General features: G+C 42.6%; 2 protein-coding genes across 2 annotated transcripts; one reads left to right on the top strand and one right to left on the bottom strand.

The window, feature by feature from the left end:
* The first annotated feature begins 2,944 nt into the window (after positions 1-2,944).
* On the top strand, positions 2,945-5,802 carry LOC122414469 (uncharacterized). The gene is made up of 4 exons (XM_043425762.1): positions 2,945-3,046; positions 3,711-3,939; positions 4,243-4,493; positions 5,115-5,802. The coding sequence occupies exons 1-4, from the start codon at positions 2,956-2,958 to the stop codon at positions 5,657-5,659; spliced, it is 1,116 nt and encodes a 371-aa protein (XP_043281697.1). The 5' UTR covers positions 2,945-2,955; the 3' UTR covers positions 5,660-5,802.
* A 1,415-nt stretch (positions 5,803-7,217) lies between these two features.
* Positions 7,218-25,669, bottom strand: LOC122415132 (uncharacterized). Its single transcript, XM_043427009.1, has 15 exons — positions 25,461-25,669; positions 24,917-25,314; positions 24,477-24,617; positions 24,100-24,316; positions 23,882-24,010; positions 19,649-23,715; positions 18,747-18,770; positions 16,910-17,231; positions 15,977-16,775; positions 15,435-15,755; positions 15,078-15,276; positions 14,766-14,956; positions 14,358-14,483; positions 13,306-13,452; positions 7,218-8,658 (listed from the first exon to the last, which is right to left on the bottom strand). The coding sequence occupies exons 2-15, from the start codon at positions 25,284-25,286 to the stop codon at positions 8,572-8,574; spliced, it is 7,140 nt and encodes a 2,379-aa protein (XP_043282944.1). The 5' UTR covers positions 25,287-25,314; positions 25,461-25,669; the 3' UTR covers positions 7,218-8,571.
* Between the last annotated feature and the right edge of the window lie 11 nt (positions 25,670-25,680).

Genomic DNA, 25,680 nt, shown 5'->3' with positions numbered 1-25,680 from the left:
TTCAATTGGCCGAAGGATGAATTTCGGCGGAGCCGGAGCCAATCGCTGGTCCAATCAGCGCGCTGAAGCGGGCTTGTTTAGAACTCGTGAGGGAGGCTGAATTATTAATTATTGCGAACTCAGGCCGCTGCGCTCGCATTCGGGGGACACGCGCGCGTTTACATTTTTTAGGCCGAGTTTATGAGCCCATTTATGGCTTGAATGGGGACAATCAAAGTTTATTGGATTACTCGCTTTTTCATGGGGGTAATAAACCCCCGAGGAGCGACTTTTAGCAGAAAATTGTACGAATTATTGCTCCGGTTTCGGGCTCGTTGCATTAATGATTGGACGTTCGGTCGCTCCTCCACGCGATGACGCGACCTTTGCTTCCCCGGATCGGTTTCATACGCGCGTCAAAGGCAAAGTTTTCTCTGAGGAATGACACTTCTTCGTCGCGTTAACCGCGGATGGATGACTTCTCTCCCACGCGCCACGCCGACGAGGAACGAGAGGAGCAAATTTTATCATGAGTCACACGGAAGCGAAAGACAAAATGAAACTCGAAGATAATTAAGGGGGAACCGTTAATTTGCGGAAAGAGGGAGAGTGATACGGAAGCAACGGCTCGAGATTCTGTGCAAAGACGAAAGTTCAAGAGCATACTTCATATTTATTAATGATCCTGAGTTCCGGGAGGAGTGAGACGCCTGTTGTTTGATCCTGAACCGTGTCTCGTTAACGACGGTCGATCCTAAGTACCGATAACCGCGTCCCTTCGCATCCGGACATCGCGCAGCTCCAATTCCACGCGACTTTGTGCCACAATAGAAACGAAAAACATTGTAAAAGCACGAAAAAGTGAGAGGAAACAGCGGAAGTCGAAGTACTCCCGAAACGTCACGAGAAAATTGTTTTCCGTTGCCCGTAATCCAAGTGAAAAAGTTCATTTGAAATTGCGCAGGAAAAAGTTTTTGAATTTCTTCGTTCTCGCAGGTGAACTTTCGACCCGAAAAGGAAATTTTGACAGCGCACACTAGTCGCCACATCGGAAGCTCCTGATCGAGGAGTAGAAACGTTGAGAGCGAGCAGCACCTTAATCGACATGCAAATACGCGAGGCCTCTATCGAGGTCCACCGTTCTCGCTGCTTACAATGCAAGAGGTTCAAGCCCTTCAGGCTCGGGCGAATGTATCGAGTGAAAATAACTCACTGCACTGACCCGCGAGGGAGAGAAAAAAGGAGAAGGCGCCGGAGGGGAGGGCGAGACTGTTTTATCAGTTGATTCCAGCGCGGCACGCGCAAAATCTCGGGAACATCAATCTCTCGTGGCCAATAATGATAGTCCTCGGGGAAGGAACGCGCACGTTTCTCCGCGACCCTCCCGCTGTGGAGGCAAAGTAACGCTGCAATTGAGGGATCTCCTGGCAGCGATTAGTCAGAGCGCGCGTGTGTGCGCGCTTTTATTCAATTACGAAAAGTGACTTGACACGTTTCGCCAAACCGTTGACTGCCAAACGCGTGATTCTTCGCACGTTTGCTCAACGATCCCTGCGTCATTTCTATATTGCAATGCATTCGTACGAATTCGTCCATGAAAACAGCGAATCAGGCAGGATTCGCGGATCGAAACGATCGTTGTTCGATATATTCAACGTGATTTTCGTCATTCTGGAGATCGTCGGCAGGTTTTATCTTCCTCACGCAGGAAACGTTCAAGCAAAAATTCACATTTACGGATCGGAACCGATGCGATTTTTTTCTCGACGATATAAACTCGACACTAAGAAAAGATGAATGGAGCGAAAATGTTGAAAAAAACTGATTTCTCGGTGAAACGATTCCAGTGCACAAAAGAGACTGAGAAGCTCGTGAAACTTGTGAAAAGTCCGCTTTTGTCGAGCCGCGGAGGGGCTTCCGTGTCGAGGAAAATGGAGGTTCAAGGTTACGTTTTAAGGTACTAGTTCAACAGAATTACGTCGACTCGGAGGTTGTGCAGTTGTATTCAAGTTTTACTTGAACACGAAGCAAGTGATTGCGTAATTTTACTATGGCTTCTAGGGCTTCCAGGAAATATTGTCCTCAGCTCGCTCGGACGAGGTGGTCGAAGGGAATTTCCTGCTTTCGAAAACAACTGCAACTTTATACTCAAAAACTATGCAACTTCGAACACCGCTTTGAAAATGCGGCAGGGATTTCCCTTTGTGAAAGAATGGGAAAAGCAATGAGCGCAGCACTTTTCACATTTTCTTGGCTCGAGCTTCCCAGGGATGCGGTTTCATCGGGATGCGAAAAACATCGGAGCTCCGTCGAATCTGCACGGGCATCGAAAAATTTCTACGCCTCGTCAAATAACTAAGCAATTTTCTGTCGCTCAATTTACGTTCGTTCATCGAACTCGATTTGTTTCACGATTTCTTATAGTATCTGCAAGGAATCCAAATTCGAAAGCCTTAAACGCACGTGCAAGTACGAAAATTTAGCTAAACCAGATTCCACGACGATAAAATAACGAGTCAAGTTTCACCAGCGTCATCGATGTCGATAAATTTGTCACGCGTCGTGGTAACTTTATCGAAATGATCGTTCGACGTCCGTGCGATCGGCCGCCGTGCGCGTAATAATTCAAAGTGTCTAATTCGATCGCGTAATTCTCGCTCGTGCGAGTGGGTTCCGAACAAACGTAAGACCCGCGATGTTGGTTTTCTCATTGGAGAAAAACGGGGAGAAAAGAGAGCAAGCGGGCGTGAGTTTTGAGGATTATCACAAGTGTTCGATCTCTCGTGCGGCCTCGGCCCTCCAAAAATCGTGTGGAATCGAGTGCACGATAATTTTTCATGTTTACCGACGATTCGTCGTATCTGGAACAGCGAGCGTCTCAATCGCGTGAGTTCGACGACGGCAGCAGGCCGGACTAAAAATGTTGTTTAAAAAGCCGAAAAGCGACGAGCAGGCCCACCAAAATTTTATTCCATCATGAAGCACCGCCGATGGCACTCGATCCTCAATCTGTCTTTTCTCGTTTTTCTCCTCGGAGAATCCTGGAGCGAAAAATTCATCGACGTCGGTAAGATTTTTCCGAATCATAATAAATCGCGATGGCGAAGCTTTTGCTTGTGATTTATTCACGACTCGTGTGAGTGCTCCAAACATCATATTTTTTTGAGAAGCTTCGTCCGGTAGAATCCCAAGTTTGGGCCTCATCGACCTTCGCTAAGGGTAGCAATCAACCTGCTTGACATTGTTTAGTGGATCGCTCAGTAGTTACAGCAAAAGTCACGAGGAAACTTGCGGTTTTTTCGTTTCCTCAATGCTCTCGCGAGACGCTCGAGGTTTTATCAAATTTTGGCTGACCGTTGGCGTCAGACGCGAAGAAACGTCAGTTTGTAACGATATCGAAGAAACCGAAGACTCCTCGCGCCTAGAAACTTGTCTCCCAATAATTTGAAGCAAATTCGTTGAGTAGATCGCTGGGAAAATGGTGCGTAAGTTCCGAAAGCAAAGTAGCGCGGGCCCGAGATGACTGTGAAAAAAATTCGGAGGAAACCGCGTCGTAAAATTATTTTCAGACGAAGATTATTGCGTGATTCTTATAAACGGGGGTTTGGCCGAGCCACAGCCGTTGTTTCTGTGTCCGAACAAAGGGGGAAACACATTTTTTTACCCATACGAACCGGGGATACTGCATTTGGTTGTTGCGACCGGTGAATCCTTTCGTATCGCTTGTCCAGGCAGCAGGTTCAATTTAAACAAAAGGAACCGCTTCAACGACACGTTCGCTACGTGCGTAGGGGAAAATTATTTCTACATCGAAGACGCCAACACTGAGAAAACGTTCGACCGGATATCCTGCGAAAAATATCCCAACTACATCGCGAGAAAAACGCAGCGAAGTTGCTTGAATGGAACGATTTACGAAATTGGATTTCCCATGGACAAATGGATGAGCGACCAGCTAATGTACGAAATATTTTGAAGATATTTCATTATTTTTTAGCGAATAATCGCTCGTTGACGAGCAGCTCGTAACGCAGGTTTTTACTGAGGAAATTATCAGTTTTTTACGCTCTTGCGTATTTCGATTTGCCGCTCCTAATTTCTTGCAGACCTTGACAGCTCAAATATTCCGAGTTTTATCGAGCTCAAGTAAACACAGTCGCGCGATAAGAAAACGCAGTCGCGGAGCTCGAAATAAGCTCTTTGGAAACGCGAGAAATATCGAATAAACGAAATCTCTTTATTGTGTATTTCTATGAATCGCAGAAAAGAAGAATTCCACACGGTGATCGATCTCTGCCATGACAACCGTCGAGCTCATACGATCTACGCCCACGCAACAATCCAGTCCACCATCGACGCAGCCCAAAAATCCTTCCCGAGAACCTCCTTCCGGAAAGGAATTTTCTATTCTTCCATACCAATCCACAAGCTCTACGGTCGAGACGTTCAACGTGAAACTATTGCACAGATTCTCGGAAGCTGGGAAATGGCCAAAAAATACGTACCAGAAAAAGGTTCGACGTTAAACCTCATTTTTTTCCATTTCAATCCATCAAACTCAACTTTTCAGCAATCATTCTCGACCACGAATTTGTCGCTTGACGCCTGCGGTGGCATTTCTTACGAAATTCGATCGAGAAAAACAAATTTCTCGTCGTTTGGTCACGCAACGATTGTTCAAAATTCGCGAATTTTTGTAGCCGCAATATAGAAAAGTTTGGCATCGTTTTTCAACGATATTTGCATCACGAGGCACTGAAGAATGGTACTGAAATTTGGTTGTCCACCGGGTAGTTTTGTTCCAAGCACATTTTTCGAGGTCGACGACTCCAAAGTATGTTAATTTTTTTCCCCAAGTTCCAACCTTTCGAAATTCAGTATTTTCAATCGAATTTTCCATCGTCAGATTTTTCTAGCTTTCCCTTTACTCTGATTAACATTTTTTCGTCTGTTTTTGACCGAGCTTTCATGACGCGCGTCTGGAAAGGAATTTCCACAGCGAGTCCGTCTTATTTCTTTCGATAAGAAGGGACGGAAAGGCGCTGTAAATGCAGTAGCTAAATTGAAACGCGTCAACGCCGAGGTCGTCGGTGAGCGAAGGGAGTTTGGTGAAAACGTGTCATAATTTTCTCCAGGGCAGTCGTATTTGGCTCGAGGTCATTTGGTCGCCAAGGCCGATTTCGTATACGGAGCGCAGCAGCGAGCGACATTTTTTTATGCGAACGTCGTGCCCATGTGGCAAAATATAAACGCGGGTAATTGGGCAACGATGGAGAACAGCGTGAGATTGTACGCGAGCAAGAGGGACGTAAATCTGGAGGTTTGGACCGGATCGATCGGGACTTTGCGATTGGAGGACGAAAGGGGCCGGCAGCACGAGATTTTTCTACACTTCGGTGGACAGCTCAAGCCTGCGGTCCCGGTGCCAAAAGTTCTCTTCAAAGTCGTCTACAGCCCGAGAGACCAAGCCGGAATCGTTTTTCTCACAGCGAATAATCCATTCCTGAAAAAACTTCCGAAAGATTACAAATTGTGCGAGGATGTTTGCTACAAAATCGACTACGTCAGTTGGAAACCCGACAACGCCGAACGAGGCTTATCCTACTGCTGCGAAATCGACGATTTCAGACAAGTTTTTCACGCTCTCCCCTGCCTCGGAGTTGTGCGACTTTTACTGTGATCGCGGAAATGACGCAACGGGCTGAGGAGCGACGACGATCGAACTCTTCTGATATCGAACGAGAAATCTTCCGATCGCGATGCTTCCTCGAGAGAAAATGACCATTTTCTTCTCGATCGACGACGTTTTATCGAAAATTTTAATAAAAGGGCGTGAATTTAAAATCTCGTTTTTCTAACTGTTTTTTATTTCATTCAACGTTCGGAGGGTAAATTCTGAGTGTACGAGCATAATTTTTCGAACGACAAAAACCCGAGTTTTCCAAAGCGTGGAAAGCGAAAGCAGAAAGTCTAAAGTTTGATATCCAATTTCAATAATTCGATTTCGAAAAACGTGTTTTTCCGATCGAGCCTTCAAGCGAGGACTCGGAGCTCCGTTGAGCGATCTCGTATTCGACGTCATTCCGCGCGGAATAAGTTGCAGCGGAACTCGAGCCTGATTCATCGTCGCGGGGGGTCATGAACTCTGCGAAATTCCGCAGTTTGTTGTTTTCGTGGAGTGGCGTTTCGTCCGAATGAATGAAAAAGTGTAGGCTTCGATTTGACGATTATTATTCCGAGACGGGGAATTCGGGGTCGAAATTGGCGGGGGGAAAACGAAGCGGTATCAGCAATGCAGATTATTGCTCCGCTGTCTTTTCAGCAATTTAAATTTCTCATTGTCCATCGAGTGAGGATAAAAAGAAAGAGAAAAAGAGGGAAAATAGATGGAGAGAAATGTATTTGGTAAAGCGCAGGGTCATCGTTTCGTTGATTAAAACGCTCGTGCGTTGAGTAAGGTAAATGTACGAGTGATCATGAACGTTTTTTAAATATATGACCGTGTAGCGACTACATAAATATAAATAAGTGCGCGTAGCGAACGGTACGTTTACTCTAACCGATTGACCTTTCGGCGGGTAACCCGCGAAACGGCCGCGCGCGACTCTTTAATATTCCTCAAATAATCTAATTTTGTCTGCGAGAATAGACACGGAAAATATATTCGGAAGGTCCTCGTTCCGGAGTGCCTTAAAATTGGCTCATCAATCCGGCTTTTCAAACGGACGAAAAAACCTCTTGAACACTGAACATTGGGGGAAAAAAAATCTTTTACAAAAAAATATTAACCTTCGAAGGACGGGCCTGGTTAAAATATTGGCCGCTAGTTTGGGTGGGCACTCGACTTGAAAAATTCCTGGCTATTATGCACAAATTTGGTGCAAAAAAGTCGATTTCAACGTAAAAATCTCCGCCCCTTAAAAGGTTAATGAGTGGTGAAAAATTTGGAGTTTTTCGCTTACTTGCTGCTTAAGGTAGTCACGTTGAATAATAATTTTTCATTATTCCCTCAAATTTGAGTAAAATCTGCGGTTTTTCAAAATTCGTCAGAATAACAATGATTTCCGATTCGCGACTCGTTAAAAACAAATTTGTTTCGTCATGGGAATTTTGAAGGACGTCGTTGTGACTCTTGAACAGCGGAACGAGTTCGGAGTCGTAATTCGACTGAGACTTGGCCAGGAAACTTCGTGCAGAGTCGTAGCGAAGGAATCAGAATCGTGTTTAGTCGAAGGGGATGCTGAAATAAAGTTTATTTTTGTTTTCGTTAAAACGAATTATGTACAGAGATTCGCAGTAATCGGTGTGGTACAGCACCATTGAGTGGACACAATCAATGATCGGATGGAGAGAGCGAGGGAAGAAAAAAAATTGGACAAACATTTGACACCGTTCGATGTGGCAAGAACATACGGAAATTTCGCGCTCTTTCGGGCTCGTGATTCACTCGTTTATCTACATTTGATTTAAGACAAATAACACTAACAATATTAACAAAGAAGAAAAATAAATCTGCAAAAAGGGTACATCATTGGGCTGGAATTATTGGCTGCGATAACTCTCCACGAAACAATTTTCCTTCGTTGTATCACTGGCGCAGGATGCCTCGATCAAGCTCTAAACACATTATGTACAACTCGCTTCCGTGTCCTGGTTAAAAGTTCTCAAAAAACAAGTGTTAAGCATCGCGATCGCAGAGACTTCGAGGCTTCGTTTATGAGAGAATCGAAAGCTTGCATTCAGCAGTAAGAAAAAATTGTGTTTTTCGACTTTGTGACCGAGCCAAGACGACTGTGGAATTTCATTATAGAATCTTTCGAAAATTCGTATTTTCGCCGGCTCCATAACCGTCGCGCTATCCATTGAAACTCGAATGATCGAAGGAGCCGGTAACGGAGTTTTCAAGTCTCTCGAAACGAGCGACGGGCGAATTCGATAAACTGCGCGAGTTAAACTATTGTCTGACAAAACGTATCTCTCGAGGAGCAGAAGACGAAACTCCTCCCTTCAAATTCAACGCTTTAATAACATTTGTATATTAATTTATGTATAATATTATCACTGAAATTATTGATTCTGCTTCGAAAACGCGTTATTAAGACTAATCGTACAGGCTAACGTCGTGTATACGCTTATAGCTAATGACTACCGGGGCCCAGGCAAATTCGGGCAAGGCTTCGAGACGTGAACACAAGGTATAACAACCGGAAACTTATCGCTACTTGTACGAGGTGTAAACGCTTTGTTTTTACAGTTTATTATTCATACGGACCGAAAACTTCGAGGTTTACTAATTGTAGGTGGCAATCGACTCGAAAAGTTTTCACGTTTGTACCGAAACGTTGATTATTTCGCGCGGTTTTCATTCGATCAGCGAAATAAATAGAGCTCGATTGAATTCGAATTAGGGAAAAATGTTCAATTGTTTTTTCTTCTTTTTCTCTCACGATGATCTAAAGCCACACTCGTCGCCACCGAATGGATGTTTCGAAAGCAGGAAGTTTACGTAAACGTTGTCTCCCCAGCATGCTGTCGCTGCGTTTGCCAATACGAGAAAGTTTATTAAGGTGGCGCCGAGTACGGTGGTTGCTGTCAGCAATTCTGATTGAGCTGATACTTCTCGTCGCCGTAGTATGACACTGTCACGACATCCCCGCCGACGTTGATGAGACATTGGCCCTGTAAGTGAAATTGGAAGGTTTTCTTATTTCCTTTGCCCTCATTCCTCCTCCCTCGCTTTCCTTACTTTCCATCTACCAGCATTTTCGAGGCAACCAGCATGAAAGGATTCGACGAGGATGAGAAAAGGAAGTGAACGGAATATGAACTCTGCCGACGACTGTGTGGGAGCACCTTCTCTCGAGTGAATTGCTCAATTATTTAATGTATTACTCTCACAAACTTCTGGGCTCGCATCAATTCCGAATGAAATTAGACATTTCACAGATCAAGCTTTATGATTGCGGGAATAACGAGAAGCCTCGGACGATGAATAACTTCGATGATTCACGAAAATAAAACCAATTTTACGTATTCAAATCTTGCTCGACTTTATACGATTTCGAGAGCTCATTATTGAAAAAAATCACCTTCGAAAAAGTTGCTTCCGAATTGATCCTCATTATTCGACAAATAAACATAAAAAATCTCTTCAGTCTTTGACACTTAAACTATTTCGGGGGGAAGCGAAATCGATCGAGTATCTTCGGAGCCTGAGACCAGTTTCTACGATCAAAGGAGCGCCGCCCATGCAGCAAATCATAGTTCGCATTCATGCTCGATCTCAAATATCGCTATCCTTGAATATAAACAGTGAATATCGCGCCCGATTCGACCGGTACGATAACTTCGTTAACGCTGATCTCCGTAGCGTGATGAAATTTGAAAAAACTTGAGCAAACTCGAATCGGAGTGGGGCGGGGGCGAAGCTTTTAATGTTTCAGCCTCCGATAAAACCGTCAAAACTCGCGTCGTTCTTGTCGACGCCTTTCCCATTACTCAGTCCCGAAAGAAACAAAATTCCGAAGAAAAACTGCGAGGTGCATCGAAATAAATTGTCGAGACAAAAACAACGCGCCTTCGATATCCATTTGGACGTCGAAGTGCTGGGAAAAGAAAAGATAAATTGTGAGGAGGCAAAAGGAACGTTGAATATTCACTTTGAGGATGGCAATGGGGAAATTACAAAGGTGGGCATATATAACCCGGATTCGCGGCTCGGAAGACACAGATATAGAGATTTCCGTAGCAGACGTTTCTACTTCAATTCTACTTTCCGATATATAACGAAACCTCCAACCTTTTCCTTATTCTTCGAGCTCATTATTCCAGCCACGAGGAATGCGAAAGCTCTTTGGATCAGAGTTGCCATAATTGATTTGGGCGAAGATGAAAACAGAAATACGATGGCGGAGGCCTGACGAACGATTTGGGTAAGAATTGGACAGGGAAAATTGGCAAAGTCAAGGAAATATTTGATTTAATGTTTCTTTGAAATTAGTCGAAATTTTTCATCCTCTCGAACGATTCGTTCGTTGGGATATTTTCATGTGGGAAGCTGTTCTGAAAGGGTGTACAAAAGTCTCGAGAATAAACGCTGCGTTCCAACTCCGTCGCATTTGCCGAGCGATAAACCTCGACGCTGCTATCTTTTGATCGAAGTTCATCGACAAAGTGTCCGGACGTCGTTATTCAACGACGATTGTCACACAATGGGTGGATGAGCTTTCGCGGAAGAGCACAAGCCGACATTGAATTTTCATTCCCTCCTCTTTCTTTGCTCTTTTATCACAGCATTCAATGAAAAACTGACAAATGTCTCGATTACTAACTAAGTTAAATGTCGGTTGTTAATGGATACGGATATTGACGAGTCGAATAAAAAGTCACACGGTCAAATCGAATGGGAATTTTGACGAAGACTGCAGCCTTTTGAGAGCCAATCGAAGAAGTAAATAAAATCAATATTAATCGAGGGAAATGCTGGCCAAAATCTTGATTCAACGATTGAAACCTCTGACATTATCGAGAAAGTCGAAAATTAGTGGAAATACCAGTCGAATTAAAAATGCTTCTTTACACACAAATTCACAAAATTGGCAGCTCCAACGATTTTTGAATTTATACAAATTTTTTCTTTTTTCATGCCAGCGAAATGCATTTTCAAACAAGAAACCCAACGAAAGCAGGTTTTTCAGAACAGAAGAATTGATGAAATCGTTTTTCCTACCAACGACCAGTCTTTTTGTTAAAACCTCTCATGTTTTGAGCTCCCGAGAAAAACAGGTCATGGAATGTTATCATGAAAAGCGTGGAAGTTTGAGGAAAGAGGGAAATATTATATTTGGCTTTGAGCTCTCGTGGCTCGAGAATTGAAGAGACAAGCTGCGTCGTACGAAATACTTTATTGTTGCAAGAAACGATCGGTGACGTACTCTTTTCGAGGTGAAAATACGGTAGACAAATCGATCGCGAGGAAAGCTGTCCGCGTAATTCGTCTCAATAAATAAGAAGATGATTGGATGAAAAAGTAATAGCCCATATTCAGGATGTTGAGCGACTAACTAGAGGCCAAAATAATAGAGAGGTGGAAAGGGAATGAAAAAGCCGAGTCACGCAGCGCGGGCTCAACTTAATTGTTCCATAAAACACGTCGAGACGAAAGTGAAATAGACAGGGATGGTTGCCGAAGCTTCGATTTTTCGGGCAACTCTTTCCCCACTCGAACGTGTACGTTCCAAGAGTTTTGGAATTTCCATCCTGATGAAAAGAAGAGAAAAATTCGAAGAAAAGGAACAATTCATTGAGAATAAGGGCTTCGAAGAGCTGACGACATTTCGGAATGTTGACGCATGGGAAATGCGTGTACCAGCAGAGACCTTCACCTTTAGTCATCGAGTTTCTCCATGGCAGCAGTAGCAGCAGCAGCATTGTATTTCAAAGAAGCCAATAAAGTCAGAACTCTCTATTTCTCGACTTTTTCAATTTCTCCCAATGCGATAGGCGAACACTGAAGAAAAAAGAAAATCAATGTGAGAGATAGAAGAAAAGAAAGGAGGAAAATGAAAGCAAGAAAATCCGAGTTATCGTGTAGGATTGATCGCGAGATCGAGTGACAAGACGCTTCGAGGTGCAAGCCCGTGGAGGCCAAGGTTGCCACTCTCCTCTGTGTTTAGTCTTCATCATTCCACTCAGAAATAAAAGTTATTCCCTCGCATAAGATAGCTCCGAGCCTTGATAACGCGAGATAAGAAAAATCTTAGGAATTCACTCAAATGCGAAATCTGAAAGCGGAAAAGTACAAAGGACTTTAATGACTACGCAAAATTTCTGACTCTGGTCGGTGAGTCTGATTTTCCATGCTTCCAAGCCATTACAATTGATTTATTCAGAACACGTGCACCAAAATCCACAAATTACGATGTTTCCCAAAAAAATGGCTCTTTGAGGTCCACCAGATTTTTAGTGTGTCACGTCTCCTCCAAACTGGACCTTATTGGGCAATAAACAAATTCTATCTGGAACGTGATACTCGAGACTTGTTTTCTTCGATGTTTTACGAGCTTAAATACACCTTGAACCTACTACAATTGACCGTCATAATTCAGGAGTATTAAGCACCTGGCTTTTCATAAGAAAATAATAGATTCATGGAGATGGATAGAAACTCGTTAATTTAAGAAATATTTTTCCAGCTAACCACGGTGAATGGAACGAATGGAGGATCTTAGAGGTATAAATTTTGATGAGAGAATTCTGAATACTTTTTCGAAGAGTGGAGAAATTAATAGCACGAAATTACGTGTACTTCGCGTATTTTTTACGTTTATCGGACAGTGAGGTCTGAAAATATCGTGATTTTTATTGTCGAGAAAATCTGAGCCCCTGATTGAATAATATCCACTCCCAGACTGAATTCGGTAGGGGGAAAGTCTCTGCTTTTCTCTCAGACTCTCTTAATGGAATATTAATGATTGAAGATTTGAAATACTTCTTTTCATGGCTCGTACCACCGAAACGGTTGGAGGTAGAATTAAATGCCCCAGGACCAATGTTGCAGGGCTGAAAATTTCCCACGAAAAAGTATTCGATAATATTTATCTATCTTCGGCTACTCAGCTCTGAGAACCCAACGAAATAGTAGCTTAAAGTTTTCCCTCGGTACTGATCTACTGAAAATATAAAAGTGTGGTTGCTCTGCGCCTTTGGTCCTATGAACTTTTATTATTCCTGCAAATCTGGCGTTGTATGCAGTCTGAGGATTCCTGTCCTCCAACATGTGAAATTGACGTTGGTAATTAAACTTTGACAGAAAGTTGGTCGTTGCTCGAAAATTGGAATTGTCGAACGATGGAAATTTCGGCAATATATTCATTGCGACACAAGCTCGAAAGTTCAAATAGCAAGGAGGCTCCTTTGCCTTCTTTCTCATTCCTAGGCGCCGAGGGAATGATCGAATTGGGCCGGGCGCTGTCCCTACCAAGCGTAAGCGGATCGATGCGGTCCGCAGGGTGGGAAAAGTTGCAGGAATCGAGCTCCGAACAATCGAGGTTGCAGTGTATTCGATGACATCCAAGAGTGTTGCGACGCCGCGTCACAATACCCGAGAAAATCGATGAGACACTTTCTTCGCGGATCGTATCCGTCCGTAACGAATTTAGTAGCGATCGATATGACAATTCTGTCCAGGATATGACTTGCTTCATAAACGTACGTGATCTCTGCACATGTTCGTCGTAGGGGTTAAGGTTGAAGAGCTAATTCCAAGTTGAAGGTGTTTCGAGGCTGACAGAAATTGATGGAAGAGAATGGGGGAAAACGACTTGCCTGATTTTTGTGCGGACTGTGGAGAAGAACGCACTGAGTCATGAAAAATGCCACCATCGCATTTCCGCCGAGCGCGGTTATGTGGGCACGAATGATCGCTAAAACTTCGGTCACGAAACTATGAGTAAAGCCACTGAGACCACCGTTCTGTAAAAACGAAAAAGAACACCATAAATTCTTCTCATCATTTAAGAAATACAAGGGTCGAATTCGGTTAGATCAAATGTTATTTCAACAGTGCAACGACCTTTTCCTACTTCGCACCTGTTTCTTCCCCCTCCCTCCCCTCCCCTCCTGCCCCTCACCCACGCAAAGCTTATGTACGCTAAATTATTCCATGGATCAAGAGACGCGGTAGCGGCTCGACGCCAAGTATTTTTATTACACAGAATTTTTTAACATTTTCCCTCTCACTCAACATCACGCGGGCGTGCATTCCAAACGTAAATAATAGTCAAGTTTTCGTAAGAATTTCAAAGTAAAAAACTTTATAGCGCCTCTCGTGATGGCCTATTCATTGTTAAAGGTTTCGTTTAAATTAACCACGCGTGGCCCGTCGAGACACTTGCAAATGGACGAAATCGCACGGAAGCTATTTGAGGAACCATAAAACTTGTGACGATAATTTATTGACCGTGTTTATTCATCTTCAGTTAAACGAGTCCTCAGAATGATCTAAAAAACAACGTTATCGTCAAGTTCGAGAGTTCATCATTTTCTGGAGATTCTCGATTCGTATTGAGGAACGAAAAATACTGTTAATTACTTTTATCGAATGAAAGATCTTGCTCCATAAAATTGGTCAGCATTCTTTATTGCTTCAACCATTTTTTTCAGGGCTCGAGCGAATACATAAAAAATATACTTTCGCGTATGCTTGGAGAATAAAAACGAGATATCGATACAATTGTGATCCGTTTTAGCAGAGGAATTCATTCTACTTTCAACGAATTTCAGCAGATTTTTATATTTCGTCTAAATTCGTCACTTTTTTATCGCTACGGAAATGTACACATCAGTGGATACAGACTTTTCGTCGAGGCAAAGCTTACCTCTCTTATTGACGTGCTTTCACGAATGAAAAAGAAATTGAGATTGCCTAAGTATCGCTCGATTTTCCCACCGGGTAAATACGACAGGGGCGTTATATCGACTCCGTAGCGTTCTTTGAGGGGTACCTGTTGAAAAAAGTAACAATCAATAACAGAGAATATCGACTGTGGTACAGAGAGAGAATCGAGGAAAATTTTTTACTCCGAATCGATGGTAACGTGGTCGTAAATTGGAAAAACAAAAGCAATGGCAATTGATAATTATTTTTGACTCTCGTAATGCAGGAAAACATAATATTGCCAAAAATTTTGAAAATTTAGGGGAATTTGTAGGGATGCTGGAATTTGCCGAATAAGTTGAACGATTGAAACGCAAGGCACACGCGAGTTTCGTTGTTATCGACTTACATGTTTGTGTCTGTGTTGAAAATGAGATTTTGTACGGAATGGCGAACGTGGCCTGTGCTTTTGAGTCGAAAGTCCTGTGAGAGGTGACGAATTCGTAGCGTTCGGGTTCGATTGATTTGTCATGGTTTCCTGTGCTGCTGTTGGAACGTCAACTTGATCCTCGTCGAGACTGAATATTAAATCAGCCTCGTCTGAAATCACGAACGAATGGTCGGTCCTTAATGAATGACTTTCGAGACTTTGTCAATCGTTAATAATTGAAAAAGTCTTGCTCATTCGACTAATTTTTAAATTGGACTGCAGGATATTTACCAGATTTTTTCACCGGATCTTTACTCGTAGAATTCGGTATTATTTTTCTCTTGTATTTACTGAATCTGGTTGGCTCACCGAGACCCAGAGCCATACCGACGACCGACAACTGAATTTCGTCCTGCTCAGGTAGCGCAACTTTGAATTGCATGTCGCACAGGGCGCATGGCACCATTCGCCGAAGTTTGAACAAAACCGTCTGTAGAAAACGACAAAAATGGTAAGAAACTCTTGAAAATTATCTTGGTTTACACTATTATGTTTCCTAGTGAAAATCTTTAAATTCTTTTTTATTTCGACACATTCAACGAAAGCTTTTCTGAAAATTTATTTTACTCTTTTCGCTTGATTTCGTACCTGAAGCATTCGGGCAAAATATTTTGAAGGCATAGAGGCAAACTGTCCGGCTGGTATTTTGGCTCTCGATATTTGTGTGAACATTTGCAAATTTCGTACAATTTCGAGATCCTCCAAGCCTGGTATAATCTGAGTATTAACAACGTGAAAATCGTCGGGAGGTCTTTCGTCCATAAGAAGATTTATTCGATCCATGTCCTCGACATCGTCGACCTCGAGAACGCAAGCGTCTTTGGTGCCGATACCGAGATCCAAATCAGGCAAATCCTCATCGGACTCGTCAGTGTCCGAGGTCGCAATGGAACGTCCGTTCTCAATTTCCTGATAAAATAAATCGTTTTATTTTTACTGTCCTGACAAGCACAATATTTTATTTTATTCTTTAGTGTTGGTTGTTTCAATCTAATTTTCCTTGGTTTTGATAACGATCAGCAATGCTTCGATGGGATTGTTTCGAATCATCACAATTTTCAAAAACAAGCATTAAAAATTTTTTTTTCGTTTTTAATACGCAAATGATAATAAATTGATGAATTACTCACAACGATCGGTTTGAGACGATAAAATTCCCGATTTTTCTTAACAGTTTCAATGAGATTTTTCTGTATTTCAGCCAACTGTTCTTCGTTGTGCCAGGAGTTGCCGGACGCGATTTTGGGTATAGTTGGAGTGGGCAACGCGGTGAGATAAACAGCGGTACCAGCGGCCATGCCAATGACGAGGCGTTCGCCGACAGAGACTTGGACTTTGAGGCCAAAAATAGCGTTCATGCCCTTGACTTTGAGCTTGTTGAGCAGAAGACTGTGGAGTTCGTACTCGAGAAAGGGGAGGCAATCGGATATTTCTTTGGCATTGAGTTCGCCTCGCAGATCTCTCTTGCATTTGCAAACGGTGGCTTGAACGAAAACGCCTCTGCCGGTCATCGGTACATTCTCCGGAAGTTCAATCGTCGTGAAAAGCACGTCGGGGACTTTGGCACGTTTGCATATTGCGCATTTCGACACATCGACGCGAAACGGAACGCTCGCTTCGCTATAAGGCAAATGACATAAACTGCAAGCACTCAGTGTCGGTAAATAAGGAATTTCGTGATCGTTGCTCTCCGATGTTCTCTTCAATTTTCCACTGGCTTGAGTCTGCTGTTGTCCTGGTGAAACGGTCTCTTCGCAGCTCTTTTCCATTTTTCCTACATTCGATTTTGGCTGCGTCTTCTCCCGTTCACTTTCCACTGACGTCGTCATTGTCGTTCGACTTAGAAGCGCATTATCCTGGTCCTGACTCGCGTTGAGCAAATTTATCACAGCTGCGGTTCCCGAGGCGTTGAGCACGCATACGTCGTCACTGAATCATTGTAAAACAAACTATGATTAGTGAGAATTCAAAAATTAAAATCTGCTGAAATAAAATTCACCCAAAAACAGGTGAAACAAATTTTATTCGCTTTCCTTCTTCTCCAAAATTGTTCCCAAGCTTACCATATGCTAATTTCCTCCTTGTAACCAAGAACGACGTTACAGGCAAGAGCACGAGCGTGCGATCTGACTTCCATCCGTATTTCCGTCCACCAAGCGTCGCGTCCTTCAGGTTCTTCTAAATTTGTTATCCTTTCTAATAACTTGACGGATCGCGCGCTCACAAGGCCACCGATGTTCAGAATAAAACCAGGTGGATACTGTTGCATGGTGATGAACGGATATTCGAGCATTTCCATCGTATCCTGATTCATCGTTCTTACGATAGCGGTCGAGGGCCTCATTTGCCCACCCATCGATCTGTCGCTACCGGCCAATGAGTTTCCTGGAGGTATTTTATCACGTTGTATCAATTATTCTCCATTGAATTTCGACGAGATATTTTTACTTTGTTTTTTTTTTCGGACGTTTACACATTTTAATCCAATTGACTGCGTTACAATATTTAGTTTGACTTTCGGTTTTCATTTAGAGAGTACGACAGTTAAAATGTTGTGATAGTATCTCAGCACAAAAAAACTCAGTTAAAATATCCCTAATTAAAATGAAATTCAAAGTGTTTATGGGCGTTGTGTAGTTGATGATTAAAACTGAAATGATTTTTCGCTCGTAATTCGTTCCATGCTATTTTTTTTCCACGAAAAAATTTTGTTTTTTCGTAAATTTACATGACAAATACCAGTTAATTTTTGAATGGATTTAAAACGGATGAAGTTTCGTTGAAATATTTTCTTCGACTATCTATATGGAAACCGTCGTTTGTTGTACGAAGTCACGCAGTTTTCGTTGATTCAACAAGTTTCGTTATGTACGATTACCACATTCACAATCATGATTATTCATTATGCCTGAAGGAAAAAATTCATGCGAAAAATCCTCATTTACTGTGGACAATTTGACATTCCAGAATATTCGAGTTTCTTAGTCCGGACTGCAACATGCTTTTACACAAAAAAGAAAACGTAAATGACGATTGGCACAGATAACTTATAACTCCCATTTTTCCTTGCCCAGAGTATACAGTTCAAAGTACGGATTGAAATTTTTACTGATTTAATCACACACTCAGAAATCATTTCAGATGAAACGTTTTCACGTGTCTCAAAAAAATATGCATGAGGAATTCTTCTGAAATGATGATAAATTGATGGCACAGAACTTCTGAACAATCGAAGGTCGGAATAAGATGAAAAACATTTTTGGGCGATTCTGAAAACGAAAAATTAGAAACAACGTTTCAGCACATCTATGATTTCACTCGTGCGAATCTTCTAAATACATAAAAAAGGATTTTTCTAAATTTCTAAATTTATTTCGATTCTGTAAAAAAAATTTTTTTGACTGTAAATCATTTGAAAAGTTCGATTGATCACCCAAATTTTGCATGAGAAATTTCATTTATTTGCAAGAAAATGACCATCATGAATTTGATAGCGTCTTCGAGAATTTTGAGACAGTAGAAAGAGATTTAAAAAAATCCTCCAGCCAAGAAAATCCCAACAAATAAATTGTCCAAGCTGCAAATATTACGATATAAACATTCATAGACAAATTAATGAATACCAGATGAAAATGGTTGTTCGTAGAATGAAAAATGGAAAAGAGAAAACGACAAGTACGTCAAGGGGGGACATGAACGTGCCCTAAAAGCACTGAGCTTTTGTGCTCTCCTCAACGAAATTTCGACAGGAACAAAGACCACAGCGAAGCAGAAACTTTAATCCCTTTTTTTTTTTGAAAATGTTTTCGAAACATCAGGTCTTTTAGGGCAATGGGAAAAAACGTCTCAAATGAACATTTACTGGGAATACAAAAACATTTTTTTTGTCGCAGTACTCACGTTTATGACCGAATCTATAAAATCCTGGCGGGAGAAATAATGTGAATGAAACAGAAAAACAAAAAACATAACTTCCTAACGGCCGTTTCGCAATGATTTTGTTTTTTCTTCGCTAAATATTTTCGTCTCTATTCGTATCGAGAAAAGAAAATGAACGAGATATTGATTGAAGGCTTCTACGTTTAGTCGCTGACCCGTACCGAGGGAGCTTGATGAACAACGTAATAATCAAAATACGATTTTTTCTTTCGAGCCAAAAGAGTGGAAACTTAGTCACCCAAAAAGTCAAGCAATATTTGAGTGCCGAATTCGTATGGCATCCGAAACGGAAAATATGTTCAGAGTATGATTTTCGTCTTTAGAGCTCGATAAGATTCCACTGCAATAATAATGTGCACCTGGGTCTTTTCCTACGTGATGAACGTGCATAACTCAATATTCTGAAACAAAAAGCTCGTATAAAACAAGGCAGTAGAAAGCGGGAGCAAAAAAAATCTGAAAAAAATTATAAAACCAGAATTTCCAGCAGTATCTCAGAGTCAAATGGTTAAAAAAACTTTCGAATTTTCATTGCTCTCATGATTGTGACGAATTTCACAAGCAAACTTAAAAATTCAAAGCGTTCGAATGTGATAATGATGAAAATAAGATAATGAAATAAACTAAAGCGGGTATGAAAATGTAAAAAGAGAGCCAGGTGCACACGAATAAAAATACTTCACAAGCAAGTCGAATACCGACCTACGAACTACGAATGGTATGAATATTTATCAATGTTCGATCGTTGCGTTAATCAAGTAGGAGCACGCGATGTGAAAAAAAAACTGAAGAAATTCCTCGTAAATATAAATCCGAATCGAATTTTCAAATAATTTGAGGAAACGGAGATTATTAATTCTCACCTTTGGGCGTAATACTGAGATCGGAGTCGCTAGATCTCCTGTGCATATTGGGTACAGCAGTGCTGTTCTTAGCGGACGATGCGTTAGGAGTGACCTTTGAGCCCAATGACGATGGCAAACCACCCGATGACGTTGGAAGCGGTGATGAGGGTTGTTCGTCCTGCTGTCTATGGGTGAGTTGCGAGCAAGGCACACACAAATCGTCAGTGATATTAGGAGTGTTAGTATTTTTAGTAATAAGGGTGGATGGACGCGAGGAAAAATATTCTAAGCTACCAGCGCTGTGGCTCTTGAAAACGGGGTGTTCCGAGTCTTTGGGAGCAAGCAAATTCGAGCTCGTTTTTAATTGGGAATCAATCGTTATTTCCGGCTCGTTATTCAACTCGTTATTTATCGTAATTGATACGTCGGGGGGAGAAATATTAAGAGTCAATTCCGAGGAAATTGGATGGACATTGTTGGACGATCGCTCGTCGTTTTTTCTTGGATTGTTTTCTCTCTCCGTTGGGTTTTGATCTTTCGAGGAGCTGGTTGGAGCTGCGACATTGGTTTTTGGTACGTTTTCGCAGCAAGAGGACTCCGAAGACACGGGATCTTGGGCGAGATTCGAAGTGGAAGAATTCTTCATAGGAAACGAGTGTGTCGTCAGAGTCGAGACGTGTCCGCGGCCGTGAACGTGAGGCCTGTCAGGGGATCGCGATCGCGAACGTCTCCTGTGGGTTCTCGTGCGATGAATCGAGTCCGGGGACGGCGTCGCGCTCGCGTTCATTCTCTCTCGCCTCTTGCGCTGTTTACTTCGCGTCGAATCATGTCGCTCGTGGTGCATGTGGTGGATCATCATTTTCGTGTCTATCGTTTTAATCAAATCGAGCATGCAATGCTGGCGATATTTTCTCGTGAATTTTTCACTCAACGTCAACTCCTCGGCATGGATTTTCTTGAGCGCTACGTTCGCACCGAACTGTTGACACTCCTTCAGCTCTTCCGGTGAACGACAACTCTGCACGTTTATGTTCGTCGTTTGGATCACCGGGACCTGCAATCGACTGGTTTTTTCCTCGGGAGGCGGTGCCACGACTATCGGTATCGGGCTCGATGCAGATTTTTTACTTTTGACCGATTTCACTGATTCTCGAGTCCCTGAACGAACGAATGGTTTCTCACGATCTTTGGCCGGACCCTTGTAAATCACAGTGTCCGTTCGTTCAACCTTTTTCTGCGTTTTCCTCGGGTTCTTCGCTCCAGCACTCTCTTGGCTCCGGGAATAATCAGTTTCTTGCAATTTTTCGGTTTCTCCGGCTCCAGAACTTTGCACGTCGCTCGTGGCTTTGTATTCTTTGGAATTTTCCGGTTCACTGCTGATTTTCGAATCGCCCAACATCGTTATTTTATCGAAAGCTACGCCCAGAGGGCAAATTTGCTTTTCGCACATTTCTTCGAGCTTTTTCGAGTTCGTCAGATCCACAGGTGACCTTGCTTCGCTGCTCGATGCCTCGCCCTTGATGGCGCACAATTCCGGCCTCGGGATCGACGGGAAAATAGAAAAATCCCATATCCTCGAGTCCGGTGACTCCGGGGATTTTTCTACGGGCGAAAAATCCGGCGGAGTCGCATCCGCTTCGACCGGTGTACTCGTCACAAAATCCGGATCGTCCACGCTGTCGAAATGCTTCTGTTTCGGCAGGAATTTCAAATGTGGCAGTCTGCCACTGGATGGAGATTGGGGAGCGGAGTCGATCGAAGATTTCGGTGACGAAAGTTTAAGATTTTTATCAGCGTTGCTCGAGGCCGTTGAAGAATTCGTCGAGAAGGGAGCTACGAAATGATCTTTCCTCGTAACTTCGTCTTCTTCAGTTTTATCCGGCCTTTTTTCGATTTCTTTCAGTGCCAATGGTAAAATTAAGTTCGCTATCATTTTCGGGGATTCCTCCGCATCGACCGTGTCTTCTAGAACATTGTAATCGGTGCTTGAATTCAAATTTCGCTCCGCTTGAGAATCAAACGAAAAATCATTATCGGTCGGTGGTTTCTCAAGTGTTTTCGAGACTTCGGGCTCCATCTCGATTCGGTGTGCACACAATGCCGAAATTTCCTCCCCGGCCGTGGCAGTTTCAATGAAATTTGTATTTTCAAAAGACTTACGAATAAAGGAATCCAAGCTTTCCTCGTCGAATGAACTCGGTGCGTTCAAGGAGCAACTGTCATCGAGAACATTGTAATCCGTACTGGAATCCAATTTTTCATCTTTTCCGAAAGTTGTGCCACTCTCGTTTCCATCCGATCTTTCCGTTTTTTCGATTTCTCCGATGAATCGCACGATTTCTTTGGTATTCGGCGACGACATCGATCCCGGCTTATCAATGACGTCACGAAGGTCGTTCTGGCTTGAGATCTGCTCGCATACGGAAATCCGTTTTTCCGGGAGCGGTGAATCAACCTGAAAAAATCGATTTACATCGGTAACTGTATCAGATTCCAGATTCTGGCGATTTTTTTCGCTGTACGGTGAAGCGAGGAACCACGAGGTGAGTGGAACTTCCGCAAACGGTTCATCTTCGTCGGGCAAACTGGGGTTTATGAGAGATTGCGTGTCATCAGGAAAATGATAATCTTGGCTGCTCTCCGAATGAGAATCTGGTGAGAAAATAGAGAATTTAGTGTCTGCGATTTCCGAATGGGGTTCAACGATCTCAGTGACTTGCAGAGTTGTTGAGAAGTCGAATCGATCGATATTTGTGTTGCTGGCGAAATCGGTAACCTCGGAATTCGGCGGTACCTCGAGCTTGGAATCTTCTAAAAATTTAGTTTCCGGTGGCAAGGAAATGTCGTCGAGAATATTGTAATCGGTGCTGGATTCCAAGCTACGATCTTTCTGGGACTGAGAAGAATCTTCTTCCCTAACTGGAACGATTTCAGCGACGTTGTTGCTCTCGAAGGAGTGCTTGATGATTTTTATAGGGGATGAGGGAGGCTGAGTGGATTGATCGGAGCTGCCGTAAGGTTTCGAAGCTTTCGAAGCGCTTTGAAATCTCCGGGGGAATGGTCGCTCGTCCGGAGAGTTTGGATCGATGAGAGAATAAGTTTCATCGAGAATATTGTAATTGGTACTCGATTCGGAGGGATCGTCGTCGTCGGAAGTCGAGGTGTCGGATTCGGAGGAAGAGATCATCGGTATGGATCTGTCGCTGGCGTATTTCGGGCCGAGCTTTGTTTTTGTAAGGATATTTTTGTCTTCGAGGTTCGCACGAGCGTCCGAAGGTTTGCTCGTTTCGGCGTTCGAATTTGCTGCTTCATTGTCGTTGGTCGGGGGCGCTTGATCATCGCTGTACTCGGTTGAATCGACGAGAAAATTCACGGGGGAGGGAGCCGGAGTTTCCCGATCTTCCTTGACGCTGTCGAGCGGAAATCCCGCGTGTACCGAGCGGATGAGGAGAGCGGCGATGCCGTCGTTCCCGCTGCCTTTTTTGTGGGTGAACTTTTTCCGTCTTATCGATTGTCTCAAGTCAGCGATCGACGATCTGTTAGATTCGGAGCCAGCCAACGACCACGTGCTCGAATAACTGCTGTCCGGGTCGCTCTCGTCGTCGAAGGAATCAGCGAACCTCGATTTTATTTGGGCCACTCGTTTCGGCAGGATGTTTTGATGCAAATAACGAAAGTTCTTCAAACCACGTGAAAACGGATTGCCCGCTGGTTCACCTCGCATGTCCTCCAACGCCAACATGTTTTTCAACGATGATTCGCTTATGAGATCATCCGTGAGGGACAAACTCGATCCTATCCCCTTTCTTATCGGTCCACTGCTCGGAGCGCTGCTGCTCTGCAGCGAAAACTGTCGCGCCCGCATCGCTGCCGCTCTGTATTCGGCGACTCGCATCGTCACTCGTCGCTGGTGCTTCGGCGATTTTTCATACTTTGGAAATCTCGGATTAATCGTCGTCGGCCGTATGTTAATGGGGGAACAGGGCACGGGGCTGTGACTCGGCGAATTTGCAAGCAATGGCAAACTGTCGTCACTCTCGGAAAAATCACCGAGATTTTTCGTTTGCAAACCAAAACACGTTAGACTGTGTAAATTTTCATGCAGTTTGTATGAAAGAAGAGAAAAAGAGTGCAAAAGGATTTTTTTAATTGTACGTTTTGCGTGAATTACTTTTTTTCATTGTTTTAATAATTGTGTGATTTCATTATAGAATTGTAATAAAAAAAGGTGTTTTGGCTTTTTCCACTTACTCCTCGATATTCGAAGGTTCGAGTGGAAGAGTCGACGAAATGTCCTGGATCTTTACGAGCGTGACGGCCGTTCCAATTCCACGTGCCACGATTCCTGATTCTCCTTCCAAATCGAAATTTTGCACGTAACTGTAAATTGTATCGGTGTGAATTTCTATTATTTATTTTTTTGCGCAAGTCGAACTGAACTCATGAATTCTTGACATTTCAAGTTTTACCCAATGACGGCGTTTCCACCGAGATCCAAAGCTTTCAAGCCAATTTTCCTTTGAACTTCACCGCTCATCTTTAAAAACAAAGTCTGTCGTGCCTCGTTCGATGCTCGAGGAGTTCGAATTTTGTCGATCCACTTGTACTCCGGATCGTCATTCACTACGAGCTCTTCAACGAATCCGTGGATCACTTGTGCGTGATATCCGTGCGGTACGTTCGGAGCTGGAAATTTCGAGAATCAAAAGTTTATTAAATAATTCATACCAGAGCGATTAAGACTCTTCCAAGCTTAAATTTAAAATTTACTTTTTTTAACTTTTGATTGAGGCAAAATTTTCAGTTTTTTTTTTTTAGAAATAAATAAAATCATATACTTCCTTACAATAAAAAAATTGGACGCCGCAAGAGGATTGTCGAAACTTATTACAGTCGGAGAATAACTCGACTTTAACAATTATGTTTACTTCGCCACGAATACCATGCATTGTATCGAACACGGGAATCCACCCAGTCATCACTGCACCTGAAACAGGACAATAATCATTTGCGCTAAAATAAATAAATATTAGGATGGATAGAAATTTTTTAAAATTCATCAATCGTCGATAATTGAAGATGACAAACATTACAAAAACAAAAGGCTGGTAACAAGGGAGTTACAGTCGTGAAGTCTCATTGATTAAAAAGATTCAGCTGATTTGGTATGATTAAATATTGATGGAAAAATTAACGTTTTTGAAGATGAAAACAAAGTCGAATAAAACCAATTAAGTAACGGTTAATTTCAGCAATTTTAGCGGACGTCCGTTGTAACAGACTTACCAGCTTGGGTCCCACCACTCGAGTTCATGGTAGCTTCAAGGGTCCAGATGTTTTTGACAGCTAGCGGAGATCCAGGCAATAGCAAGGGATTCAAATTTACATAGACTTTGCCGATAGCGTCGTTTGCTGAATAAGTATCGTGATCCATTAATCTAACTTGTAGAGGTTCGTCCTGAAGTTCAGCATCATCCACTTCAAATCTGTACCACTCGGAATTCCACTGCGGATTCAAGGACTTCCGACAAACGTCTGTTTTGTACGTTGTGTTGCCAAATTTTATTTCTACGTAAGCATCGGTCGTGTCTCCAGAACGGTCCATCACCGGCAGGTTCCTACCTGCCAGTATCTTCACTTTGATTTTTCCTGGCATGATTTATTGTTGTCATCCAATCGGTTTTCTAAATATGATAATTGATTATTTGAAAACAGTGAATAATCACAACACGAAGCTGTTCAGTTTCGTGATATTTTGGGTTTAGTACTTGTGAGATTTCTCTTCATTTTGAATTTTTGTTATCAAAGCTTGACGTATGAAAACACTTACCACTTCTTTTTCTGATCTTTCAAAAAAAAGCTATACAATGGGGAAAAATTTAGGTTAAGCAACGCGGTATCCGTTGAGAATTAATATTTGAATGTTTTGAAAATGACAGAGAATATTTCATCGGTCGAAATGGAATATATTTTGAGAAAATCACAGAAAAACTAGAATTTCGAATGTAACCTGACACAGTGGGAATGTAACGGATAATATTTTCACTCTC

Source organism: Venturia canescens, chromosome 8 (assembly GCF_019457755.1).
Source record: "Venturia canescens isolate UGA chromosome 8, ASM1945775v1, whole genome shotgun sequence".
Lineage (NCBI taxonomy): Eukaryota > Metazoa > Arthropoda > Insecta > Hymenoptera > Ichneumonidae > Venturia > Venturia canescens.
Note: the sequence above shows the minus strand (reverse complement) of the source record. Positions and strands in the feature narration are given on the sequence as shown.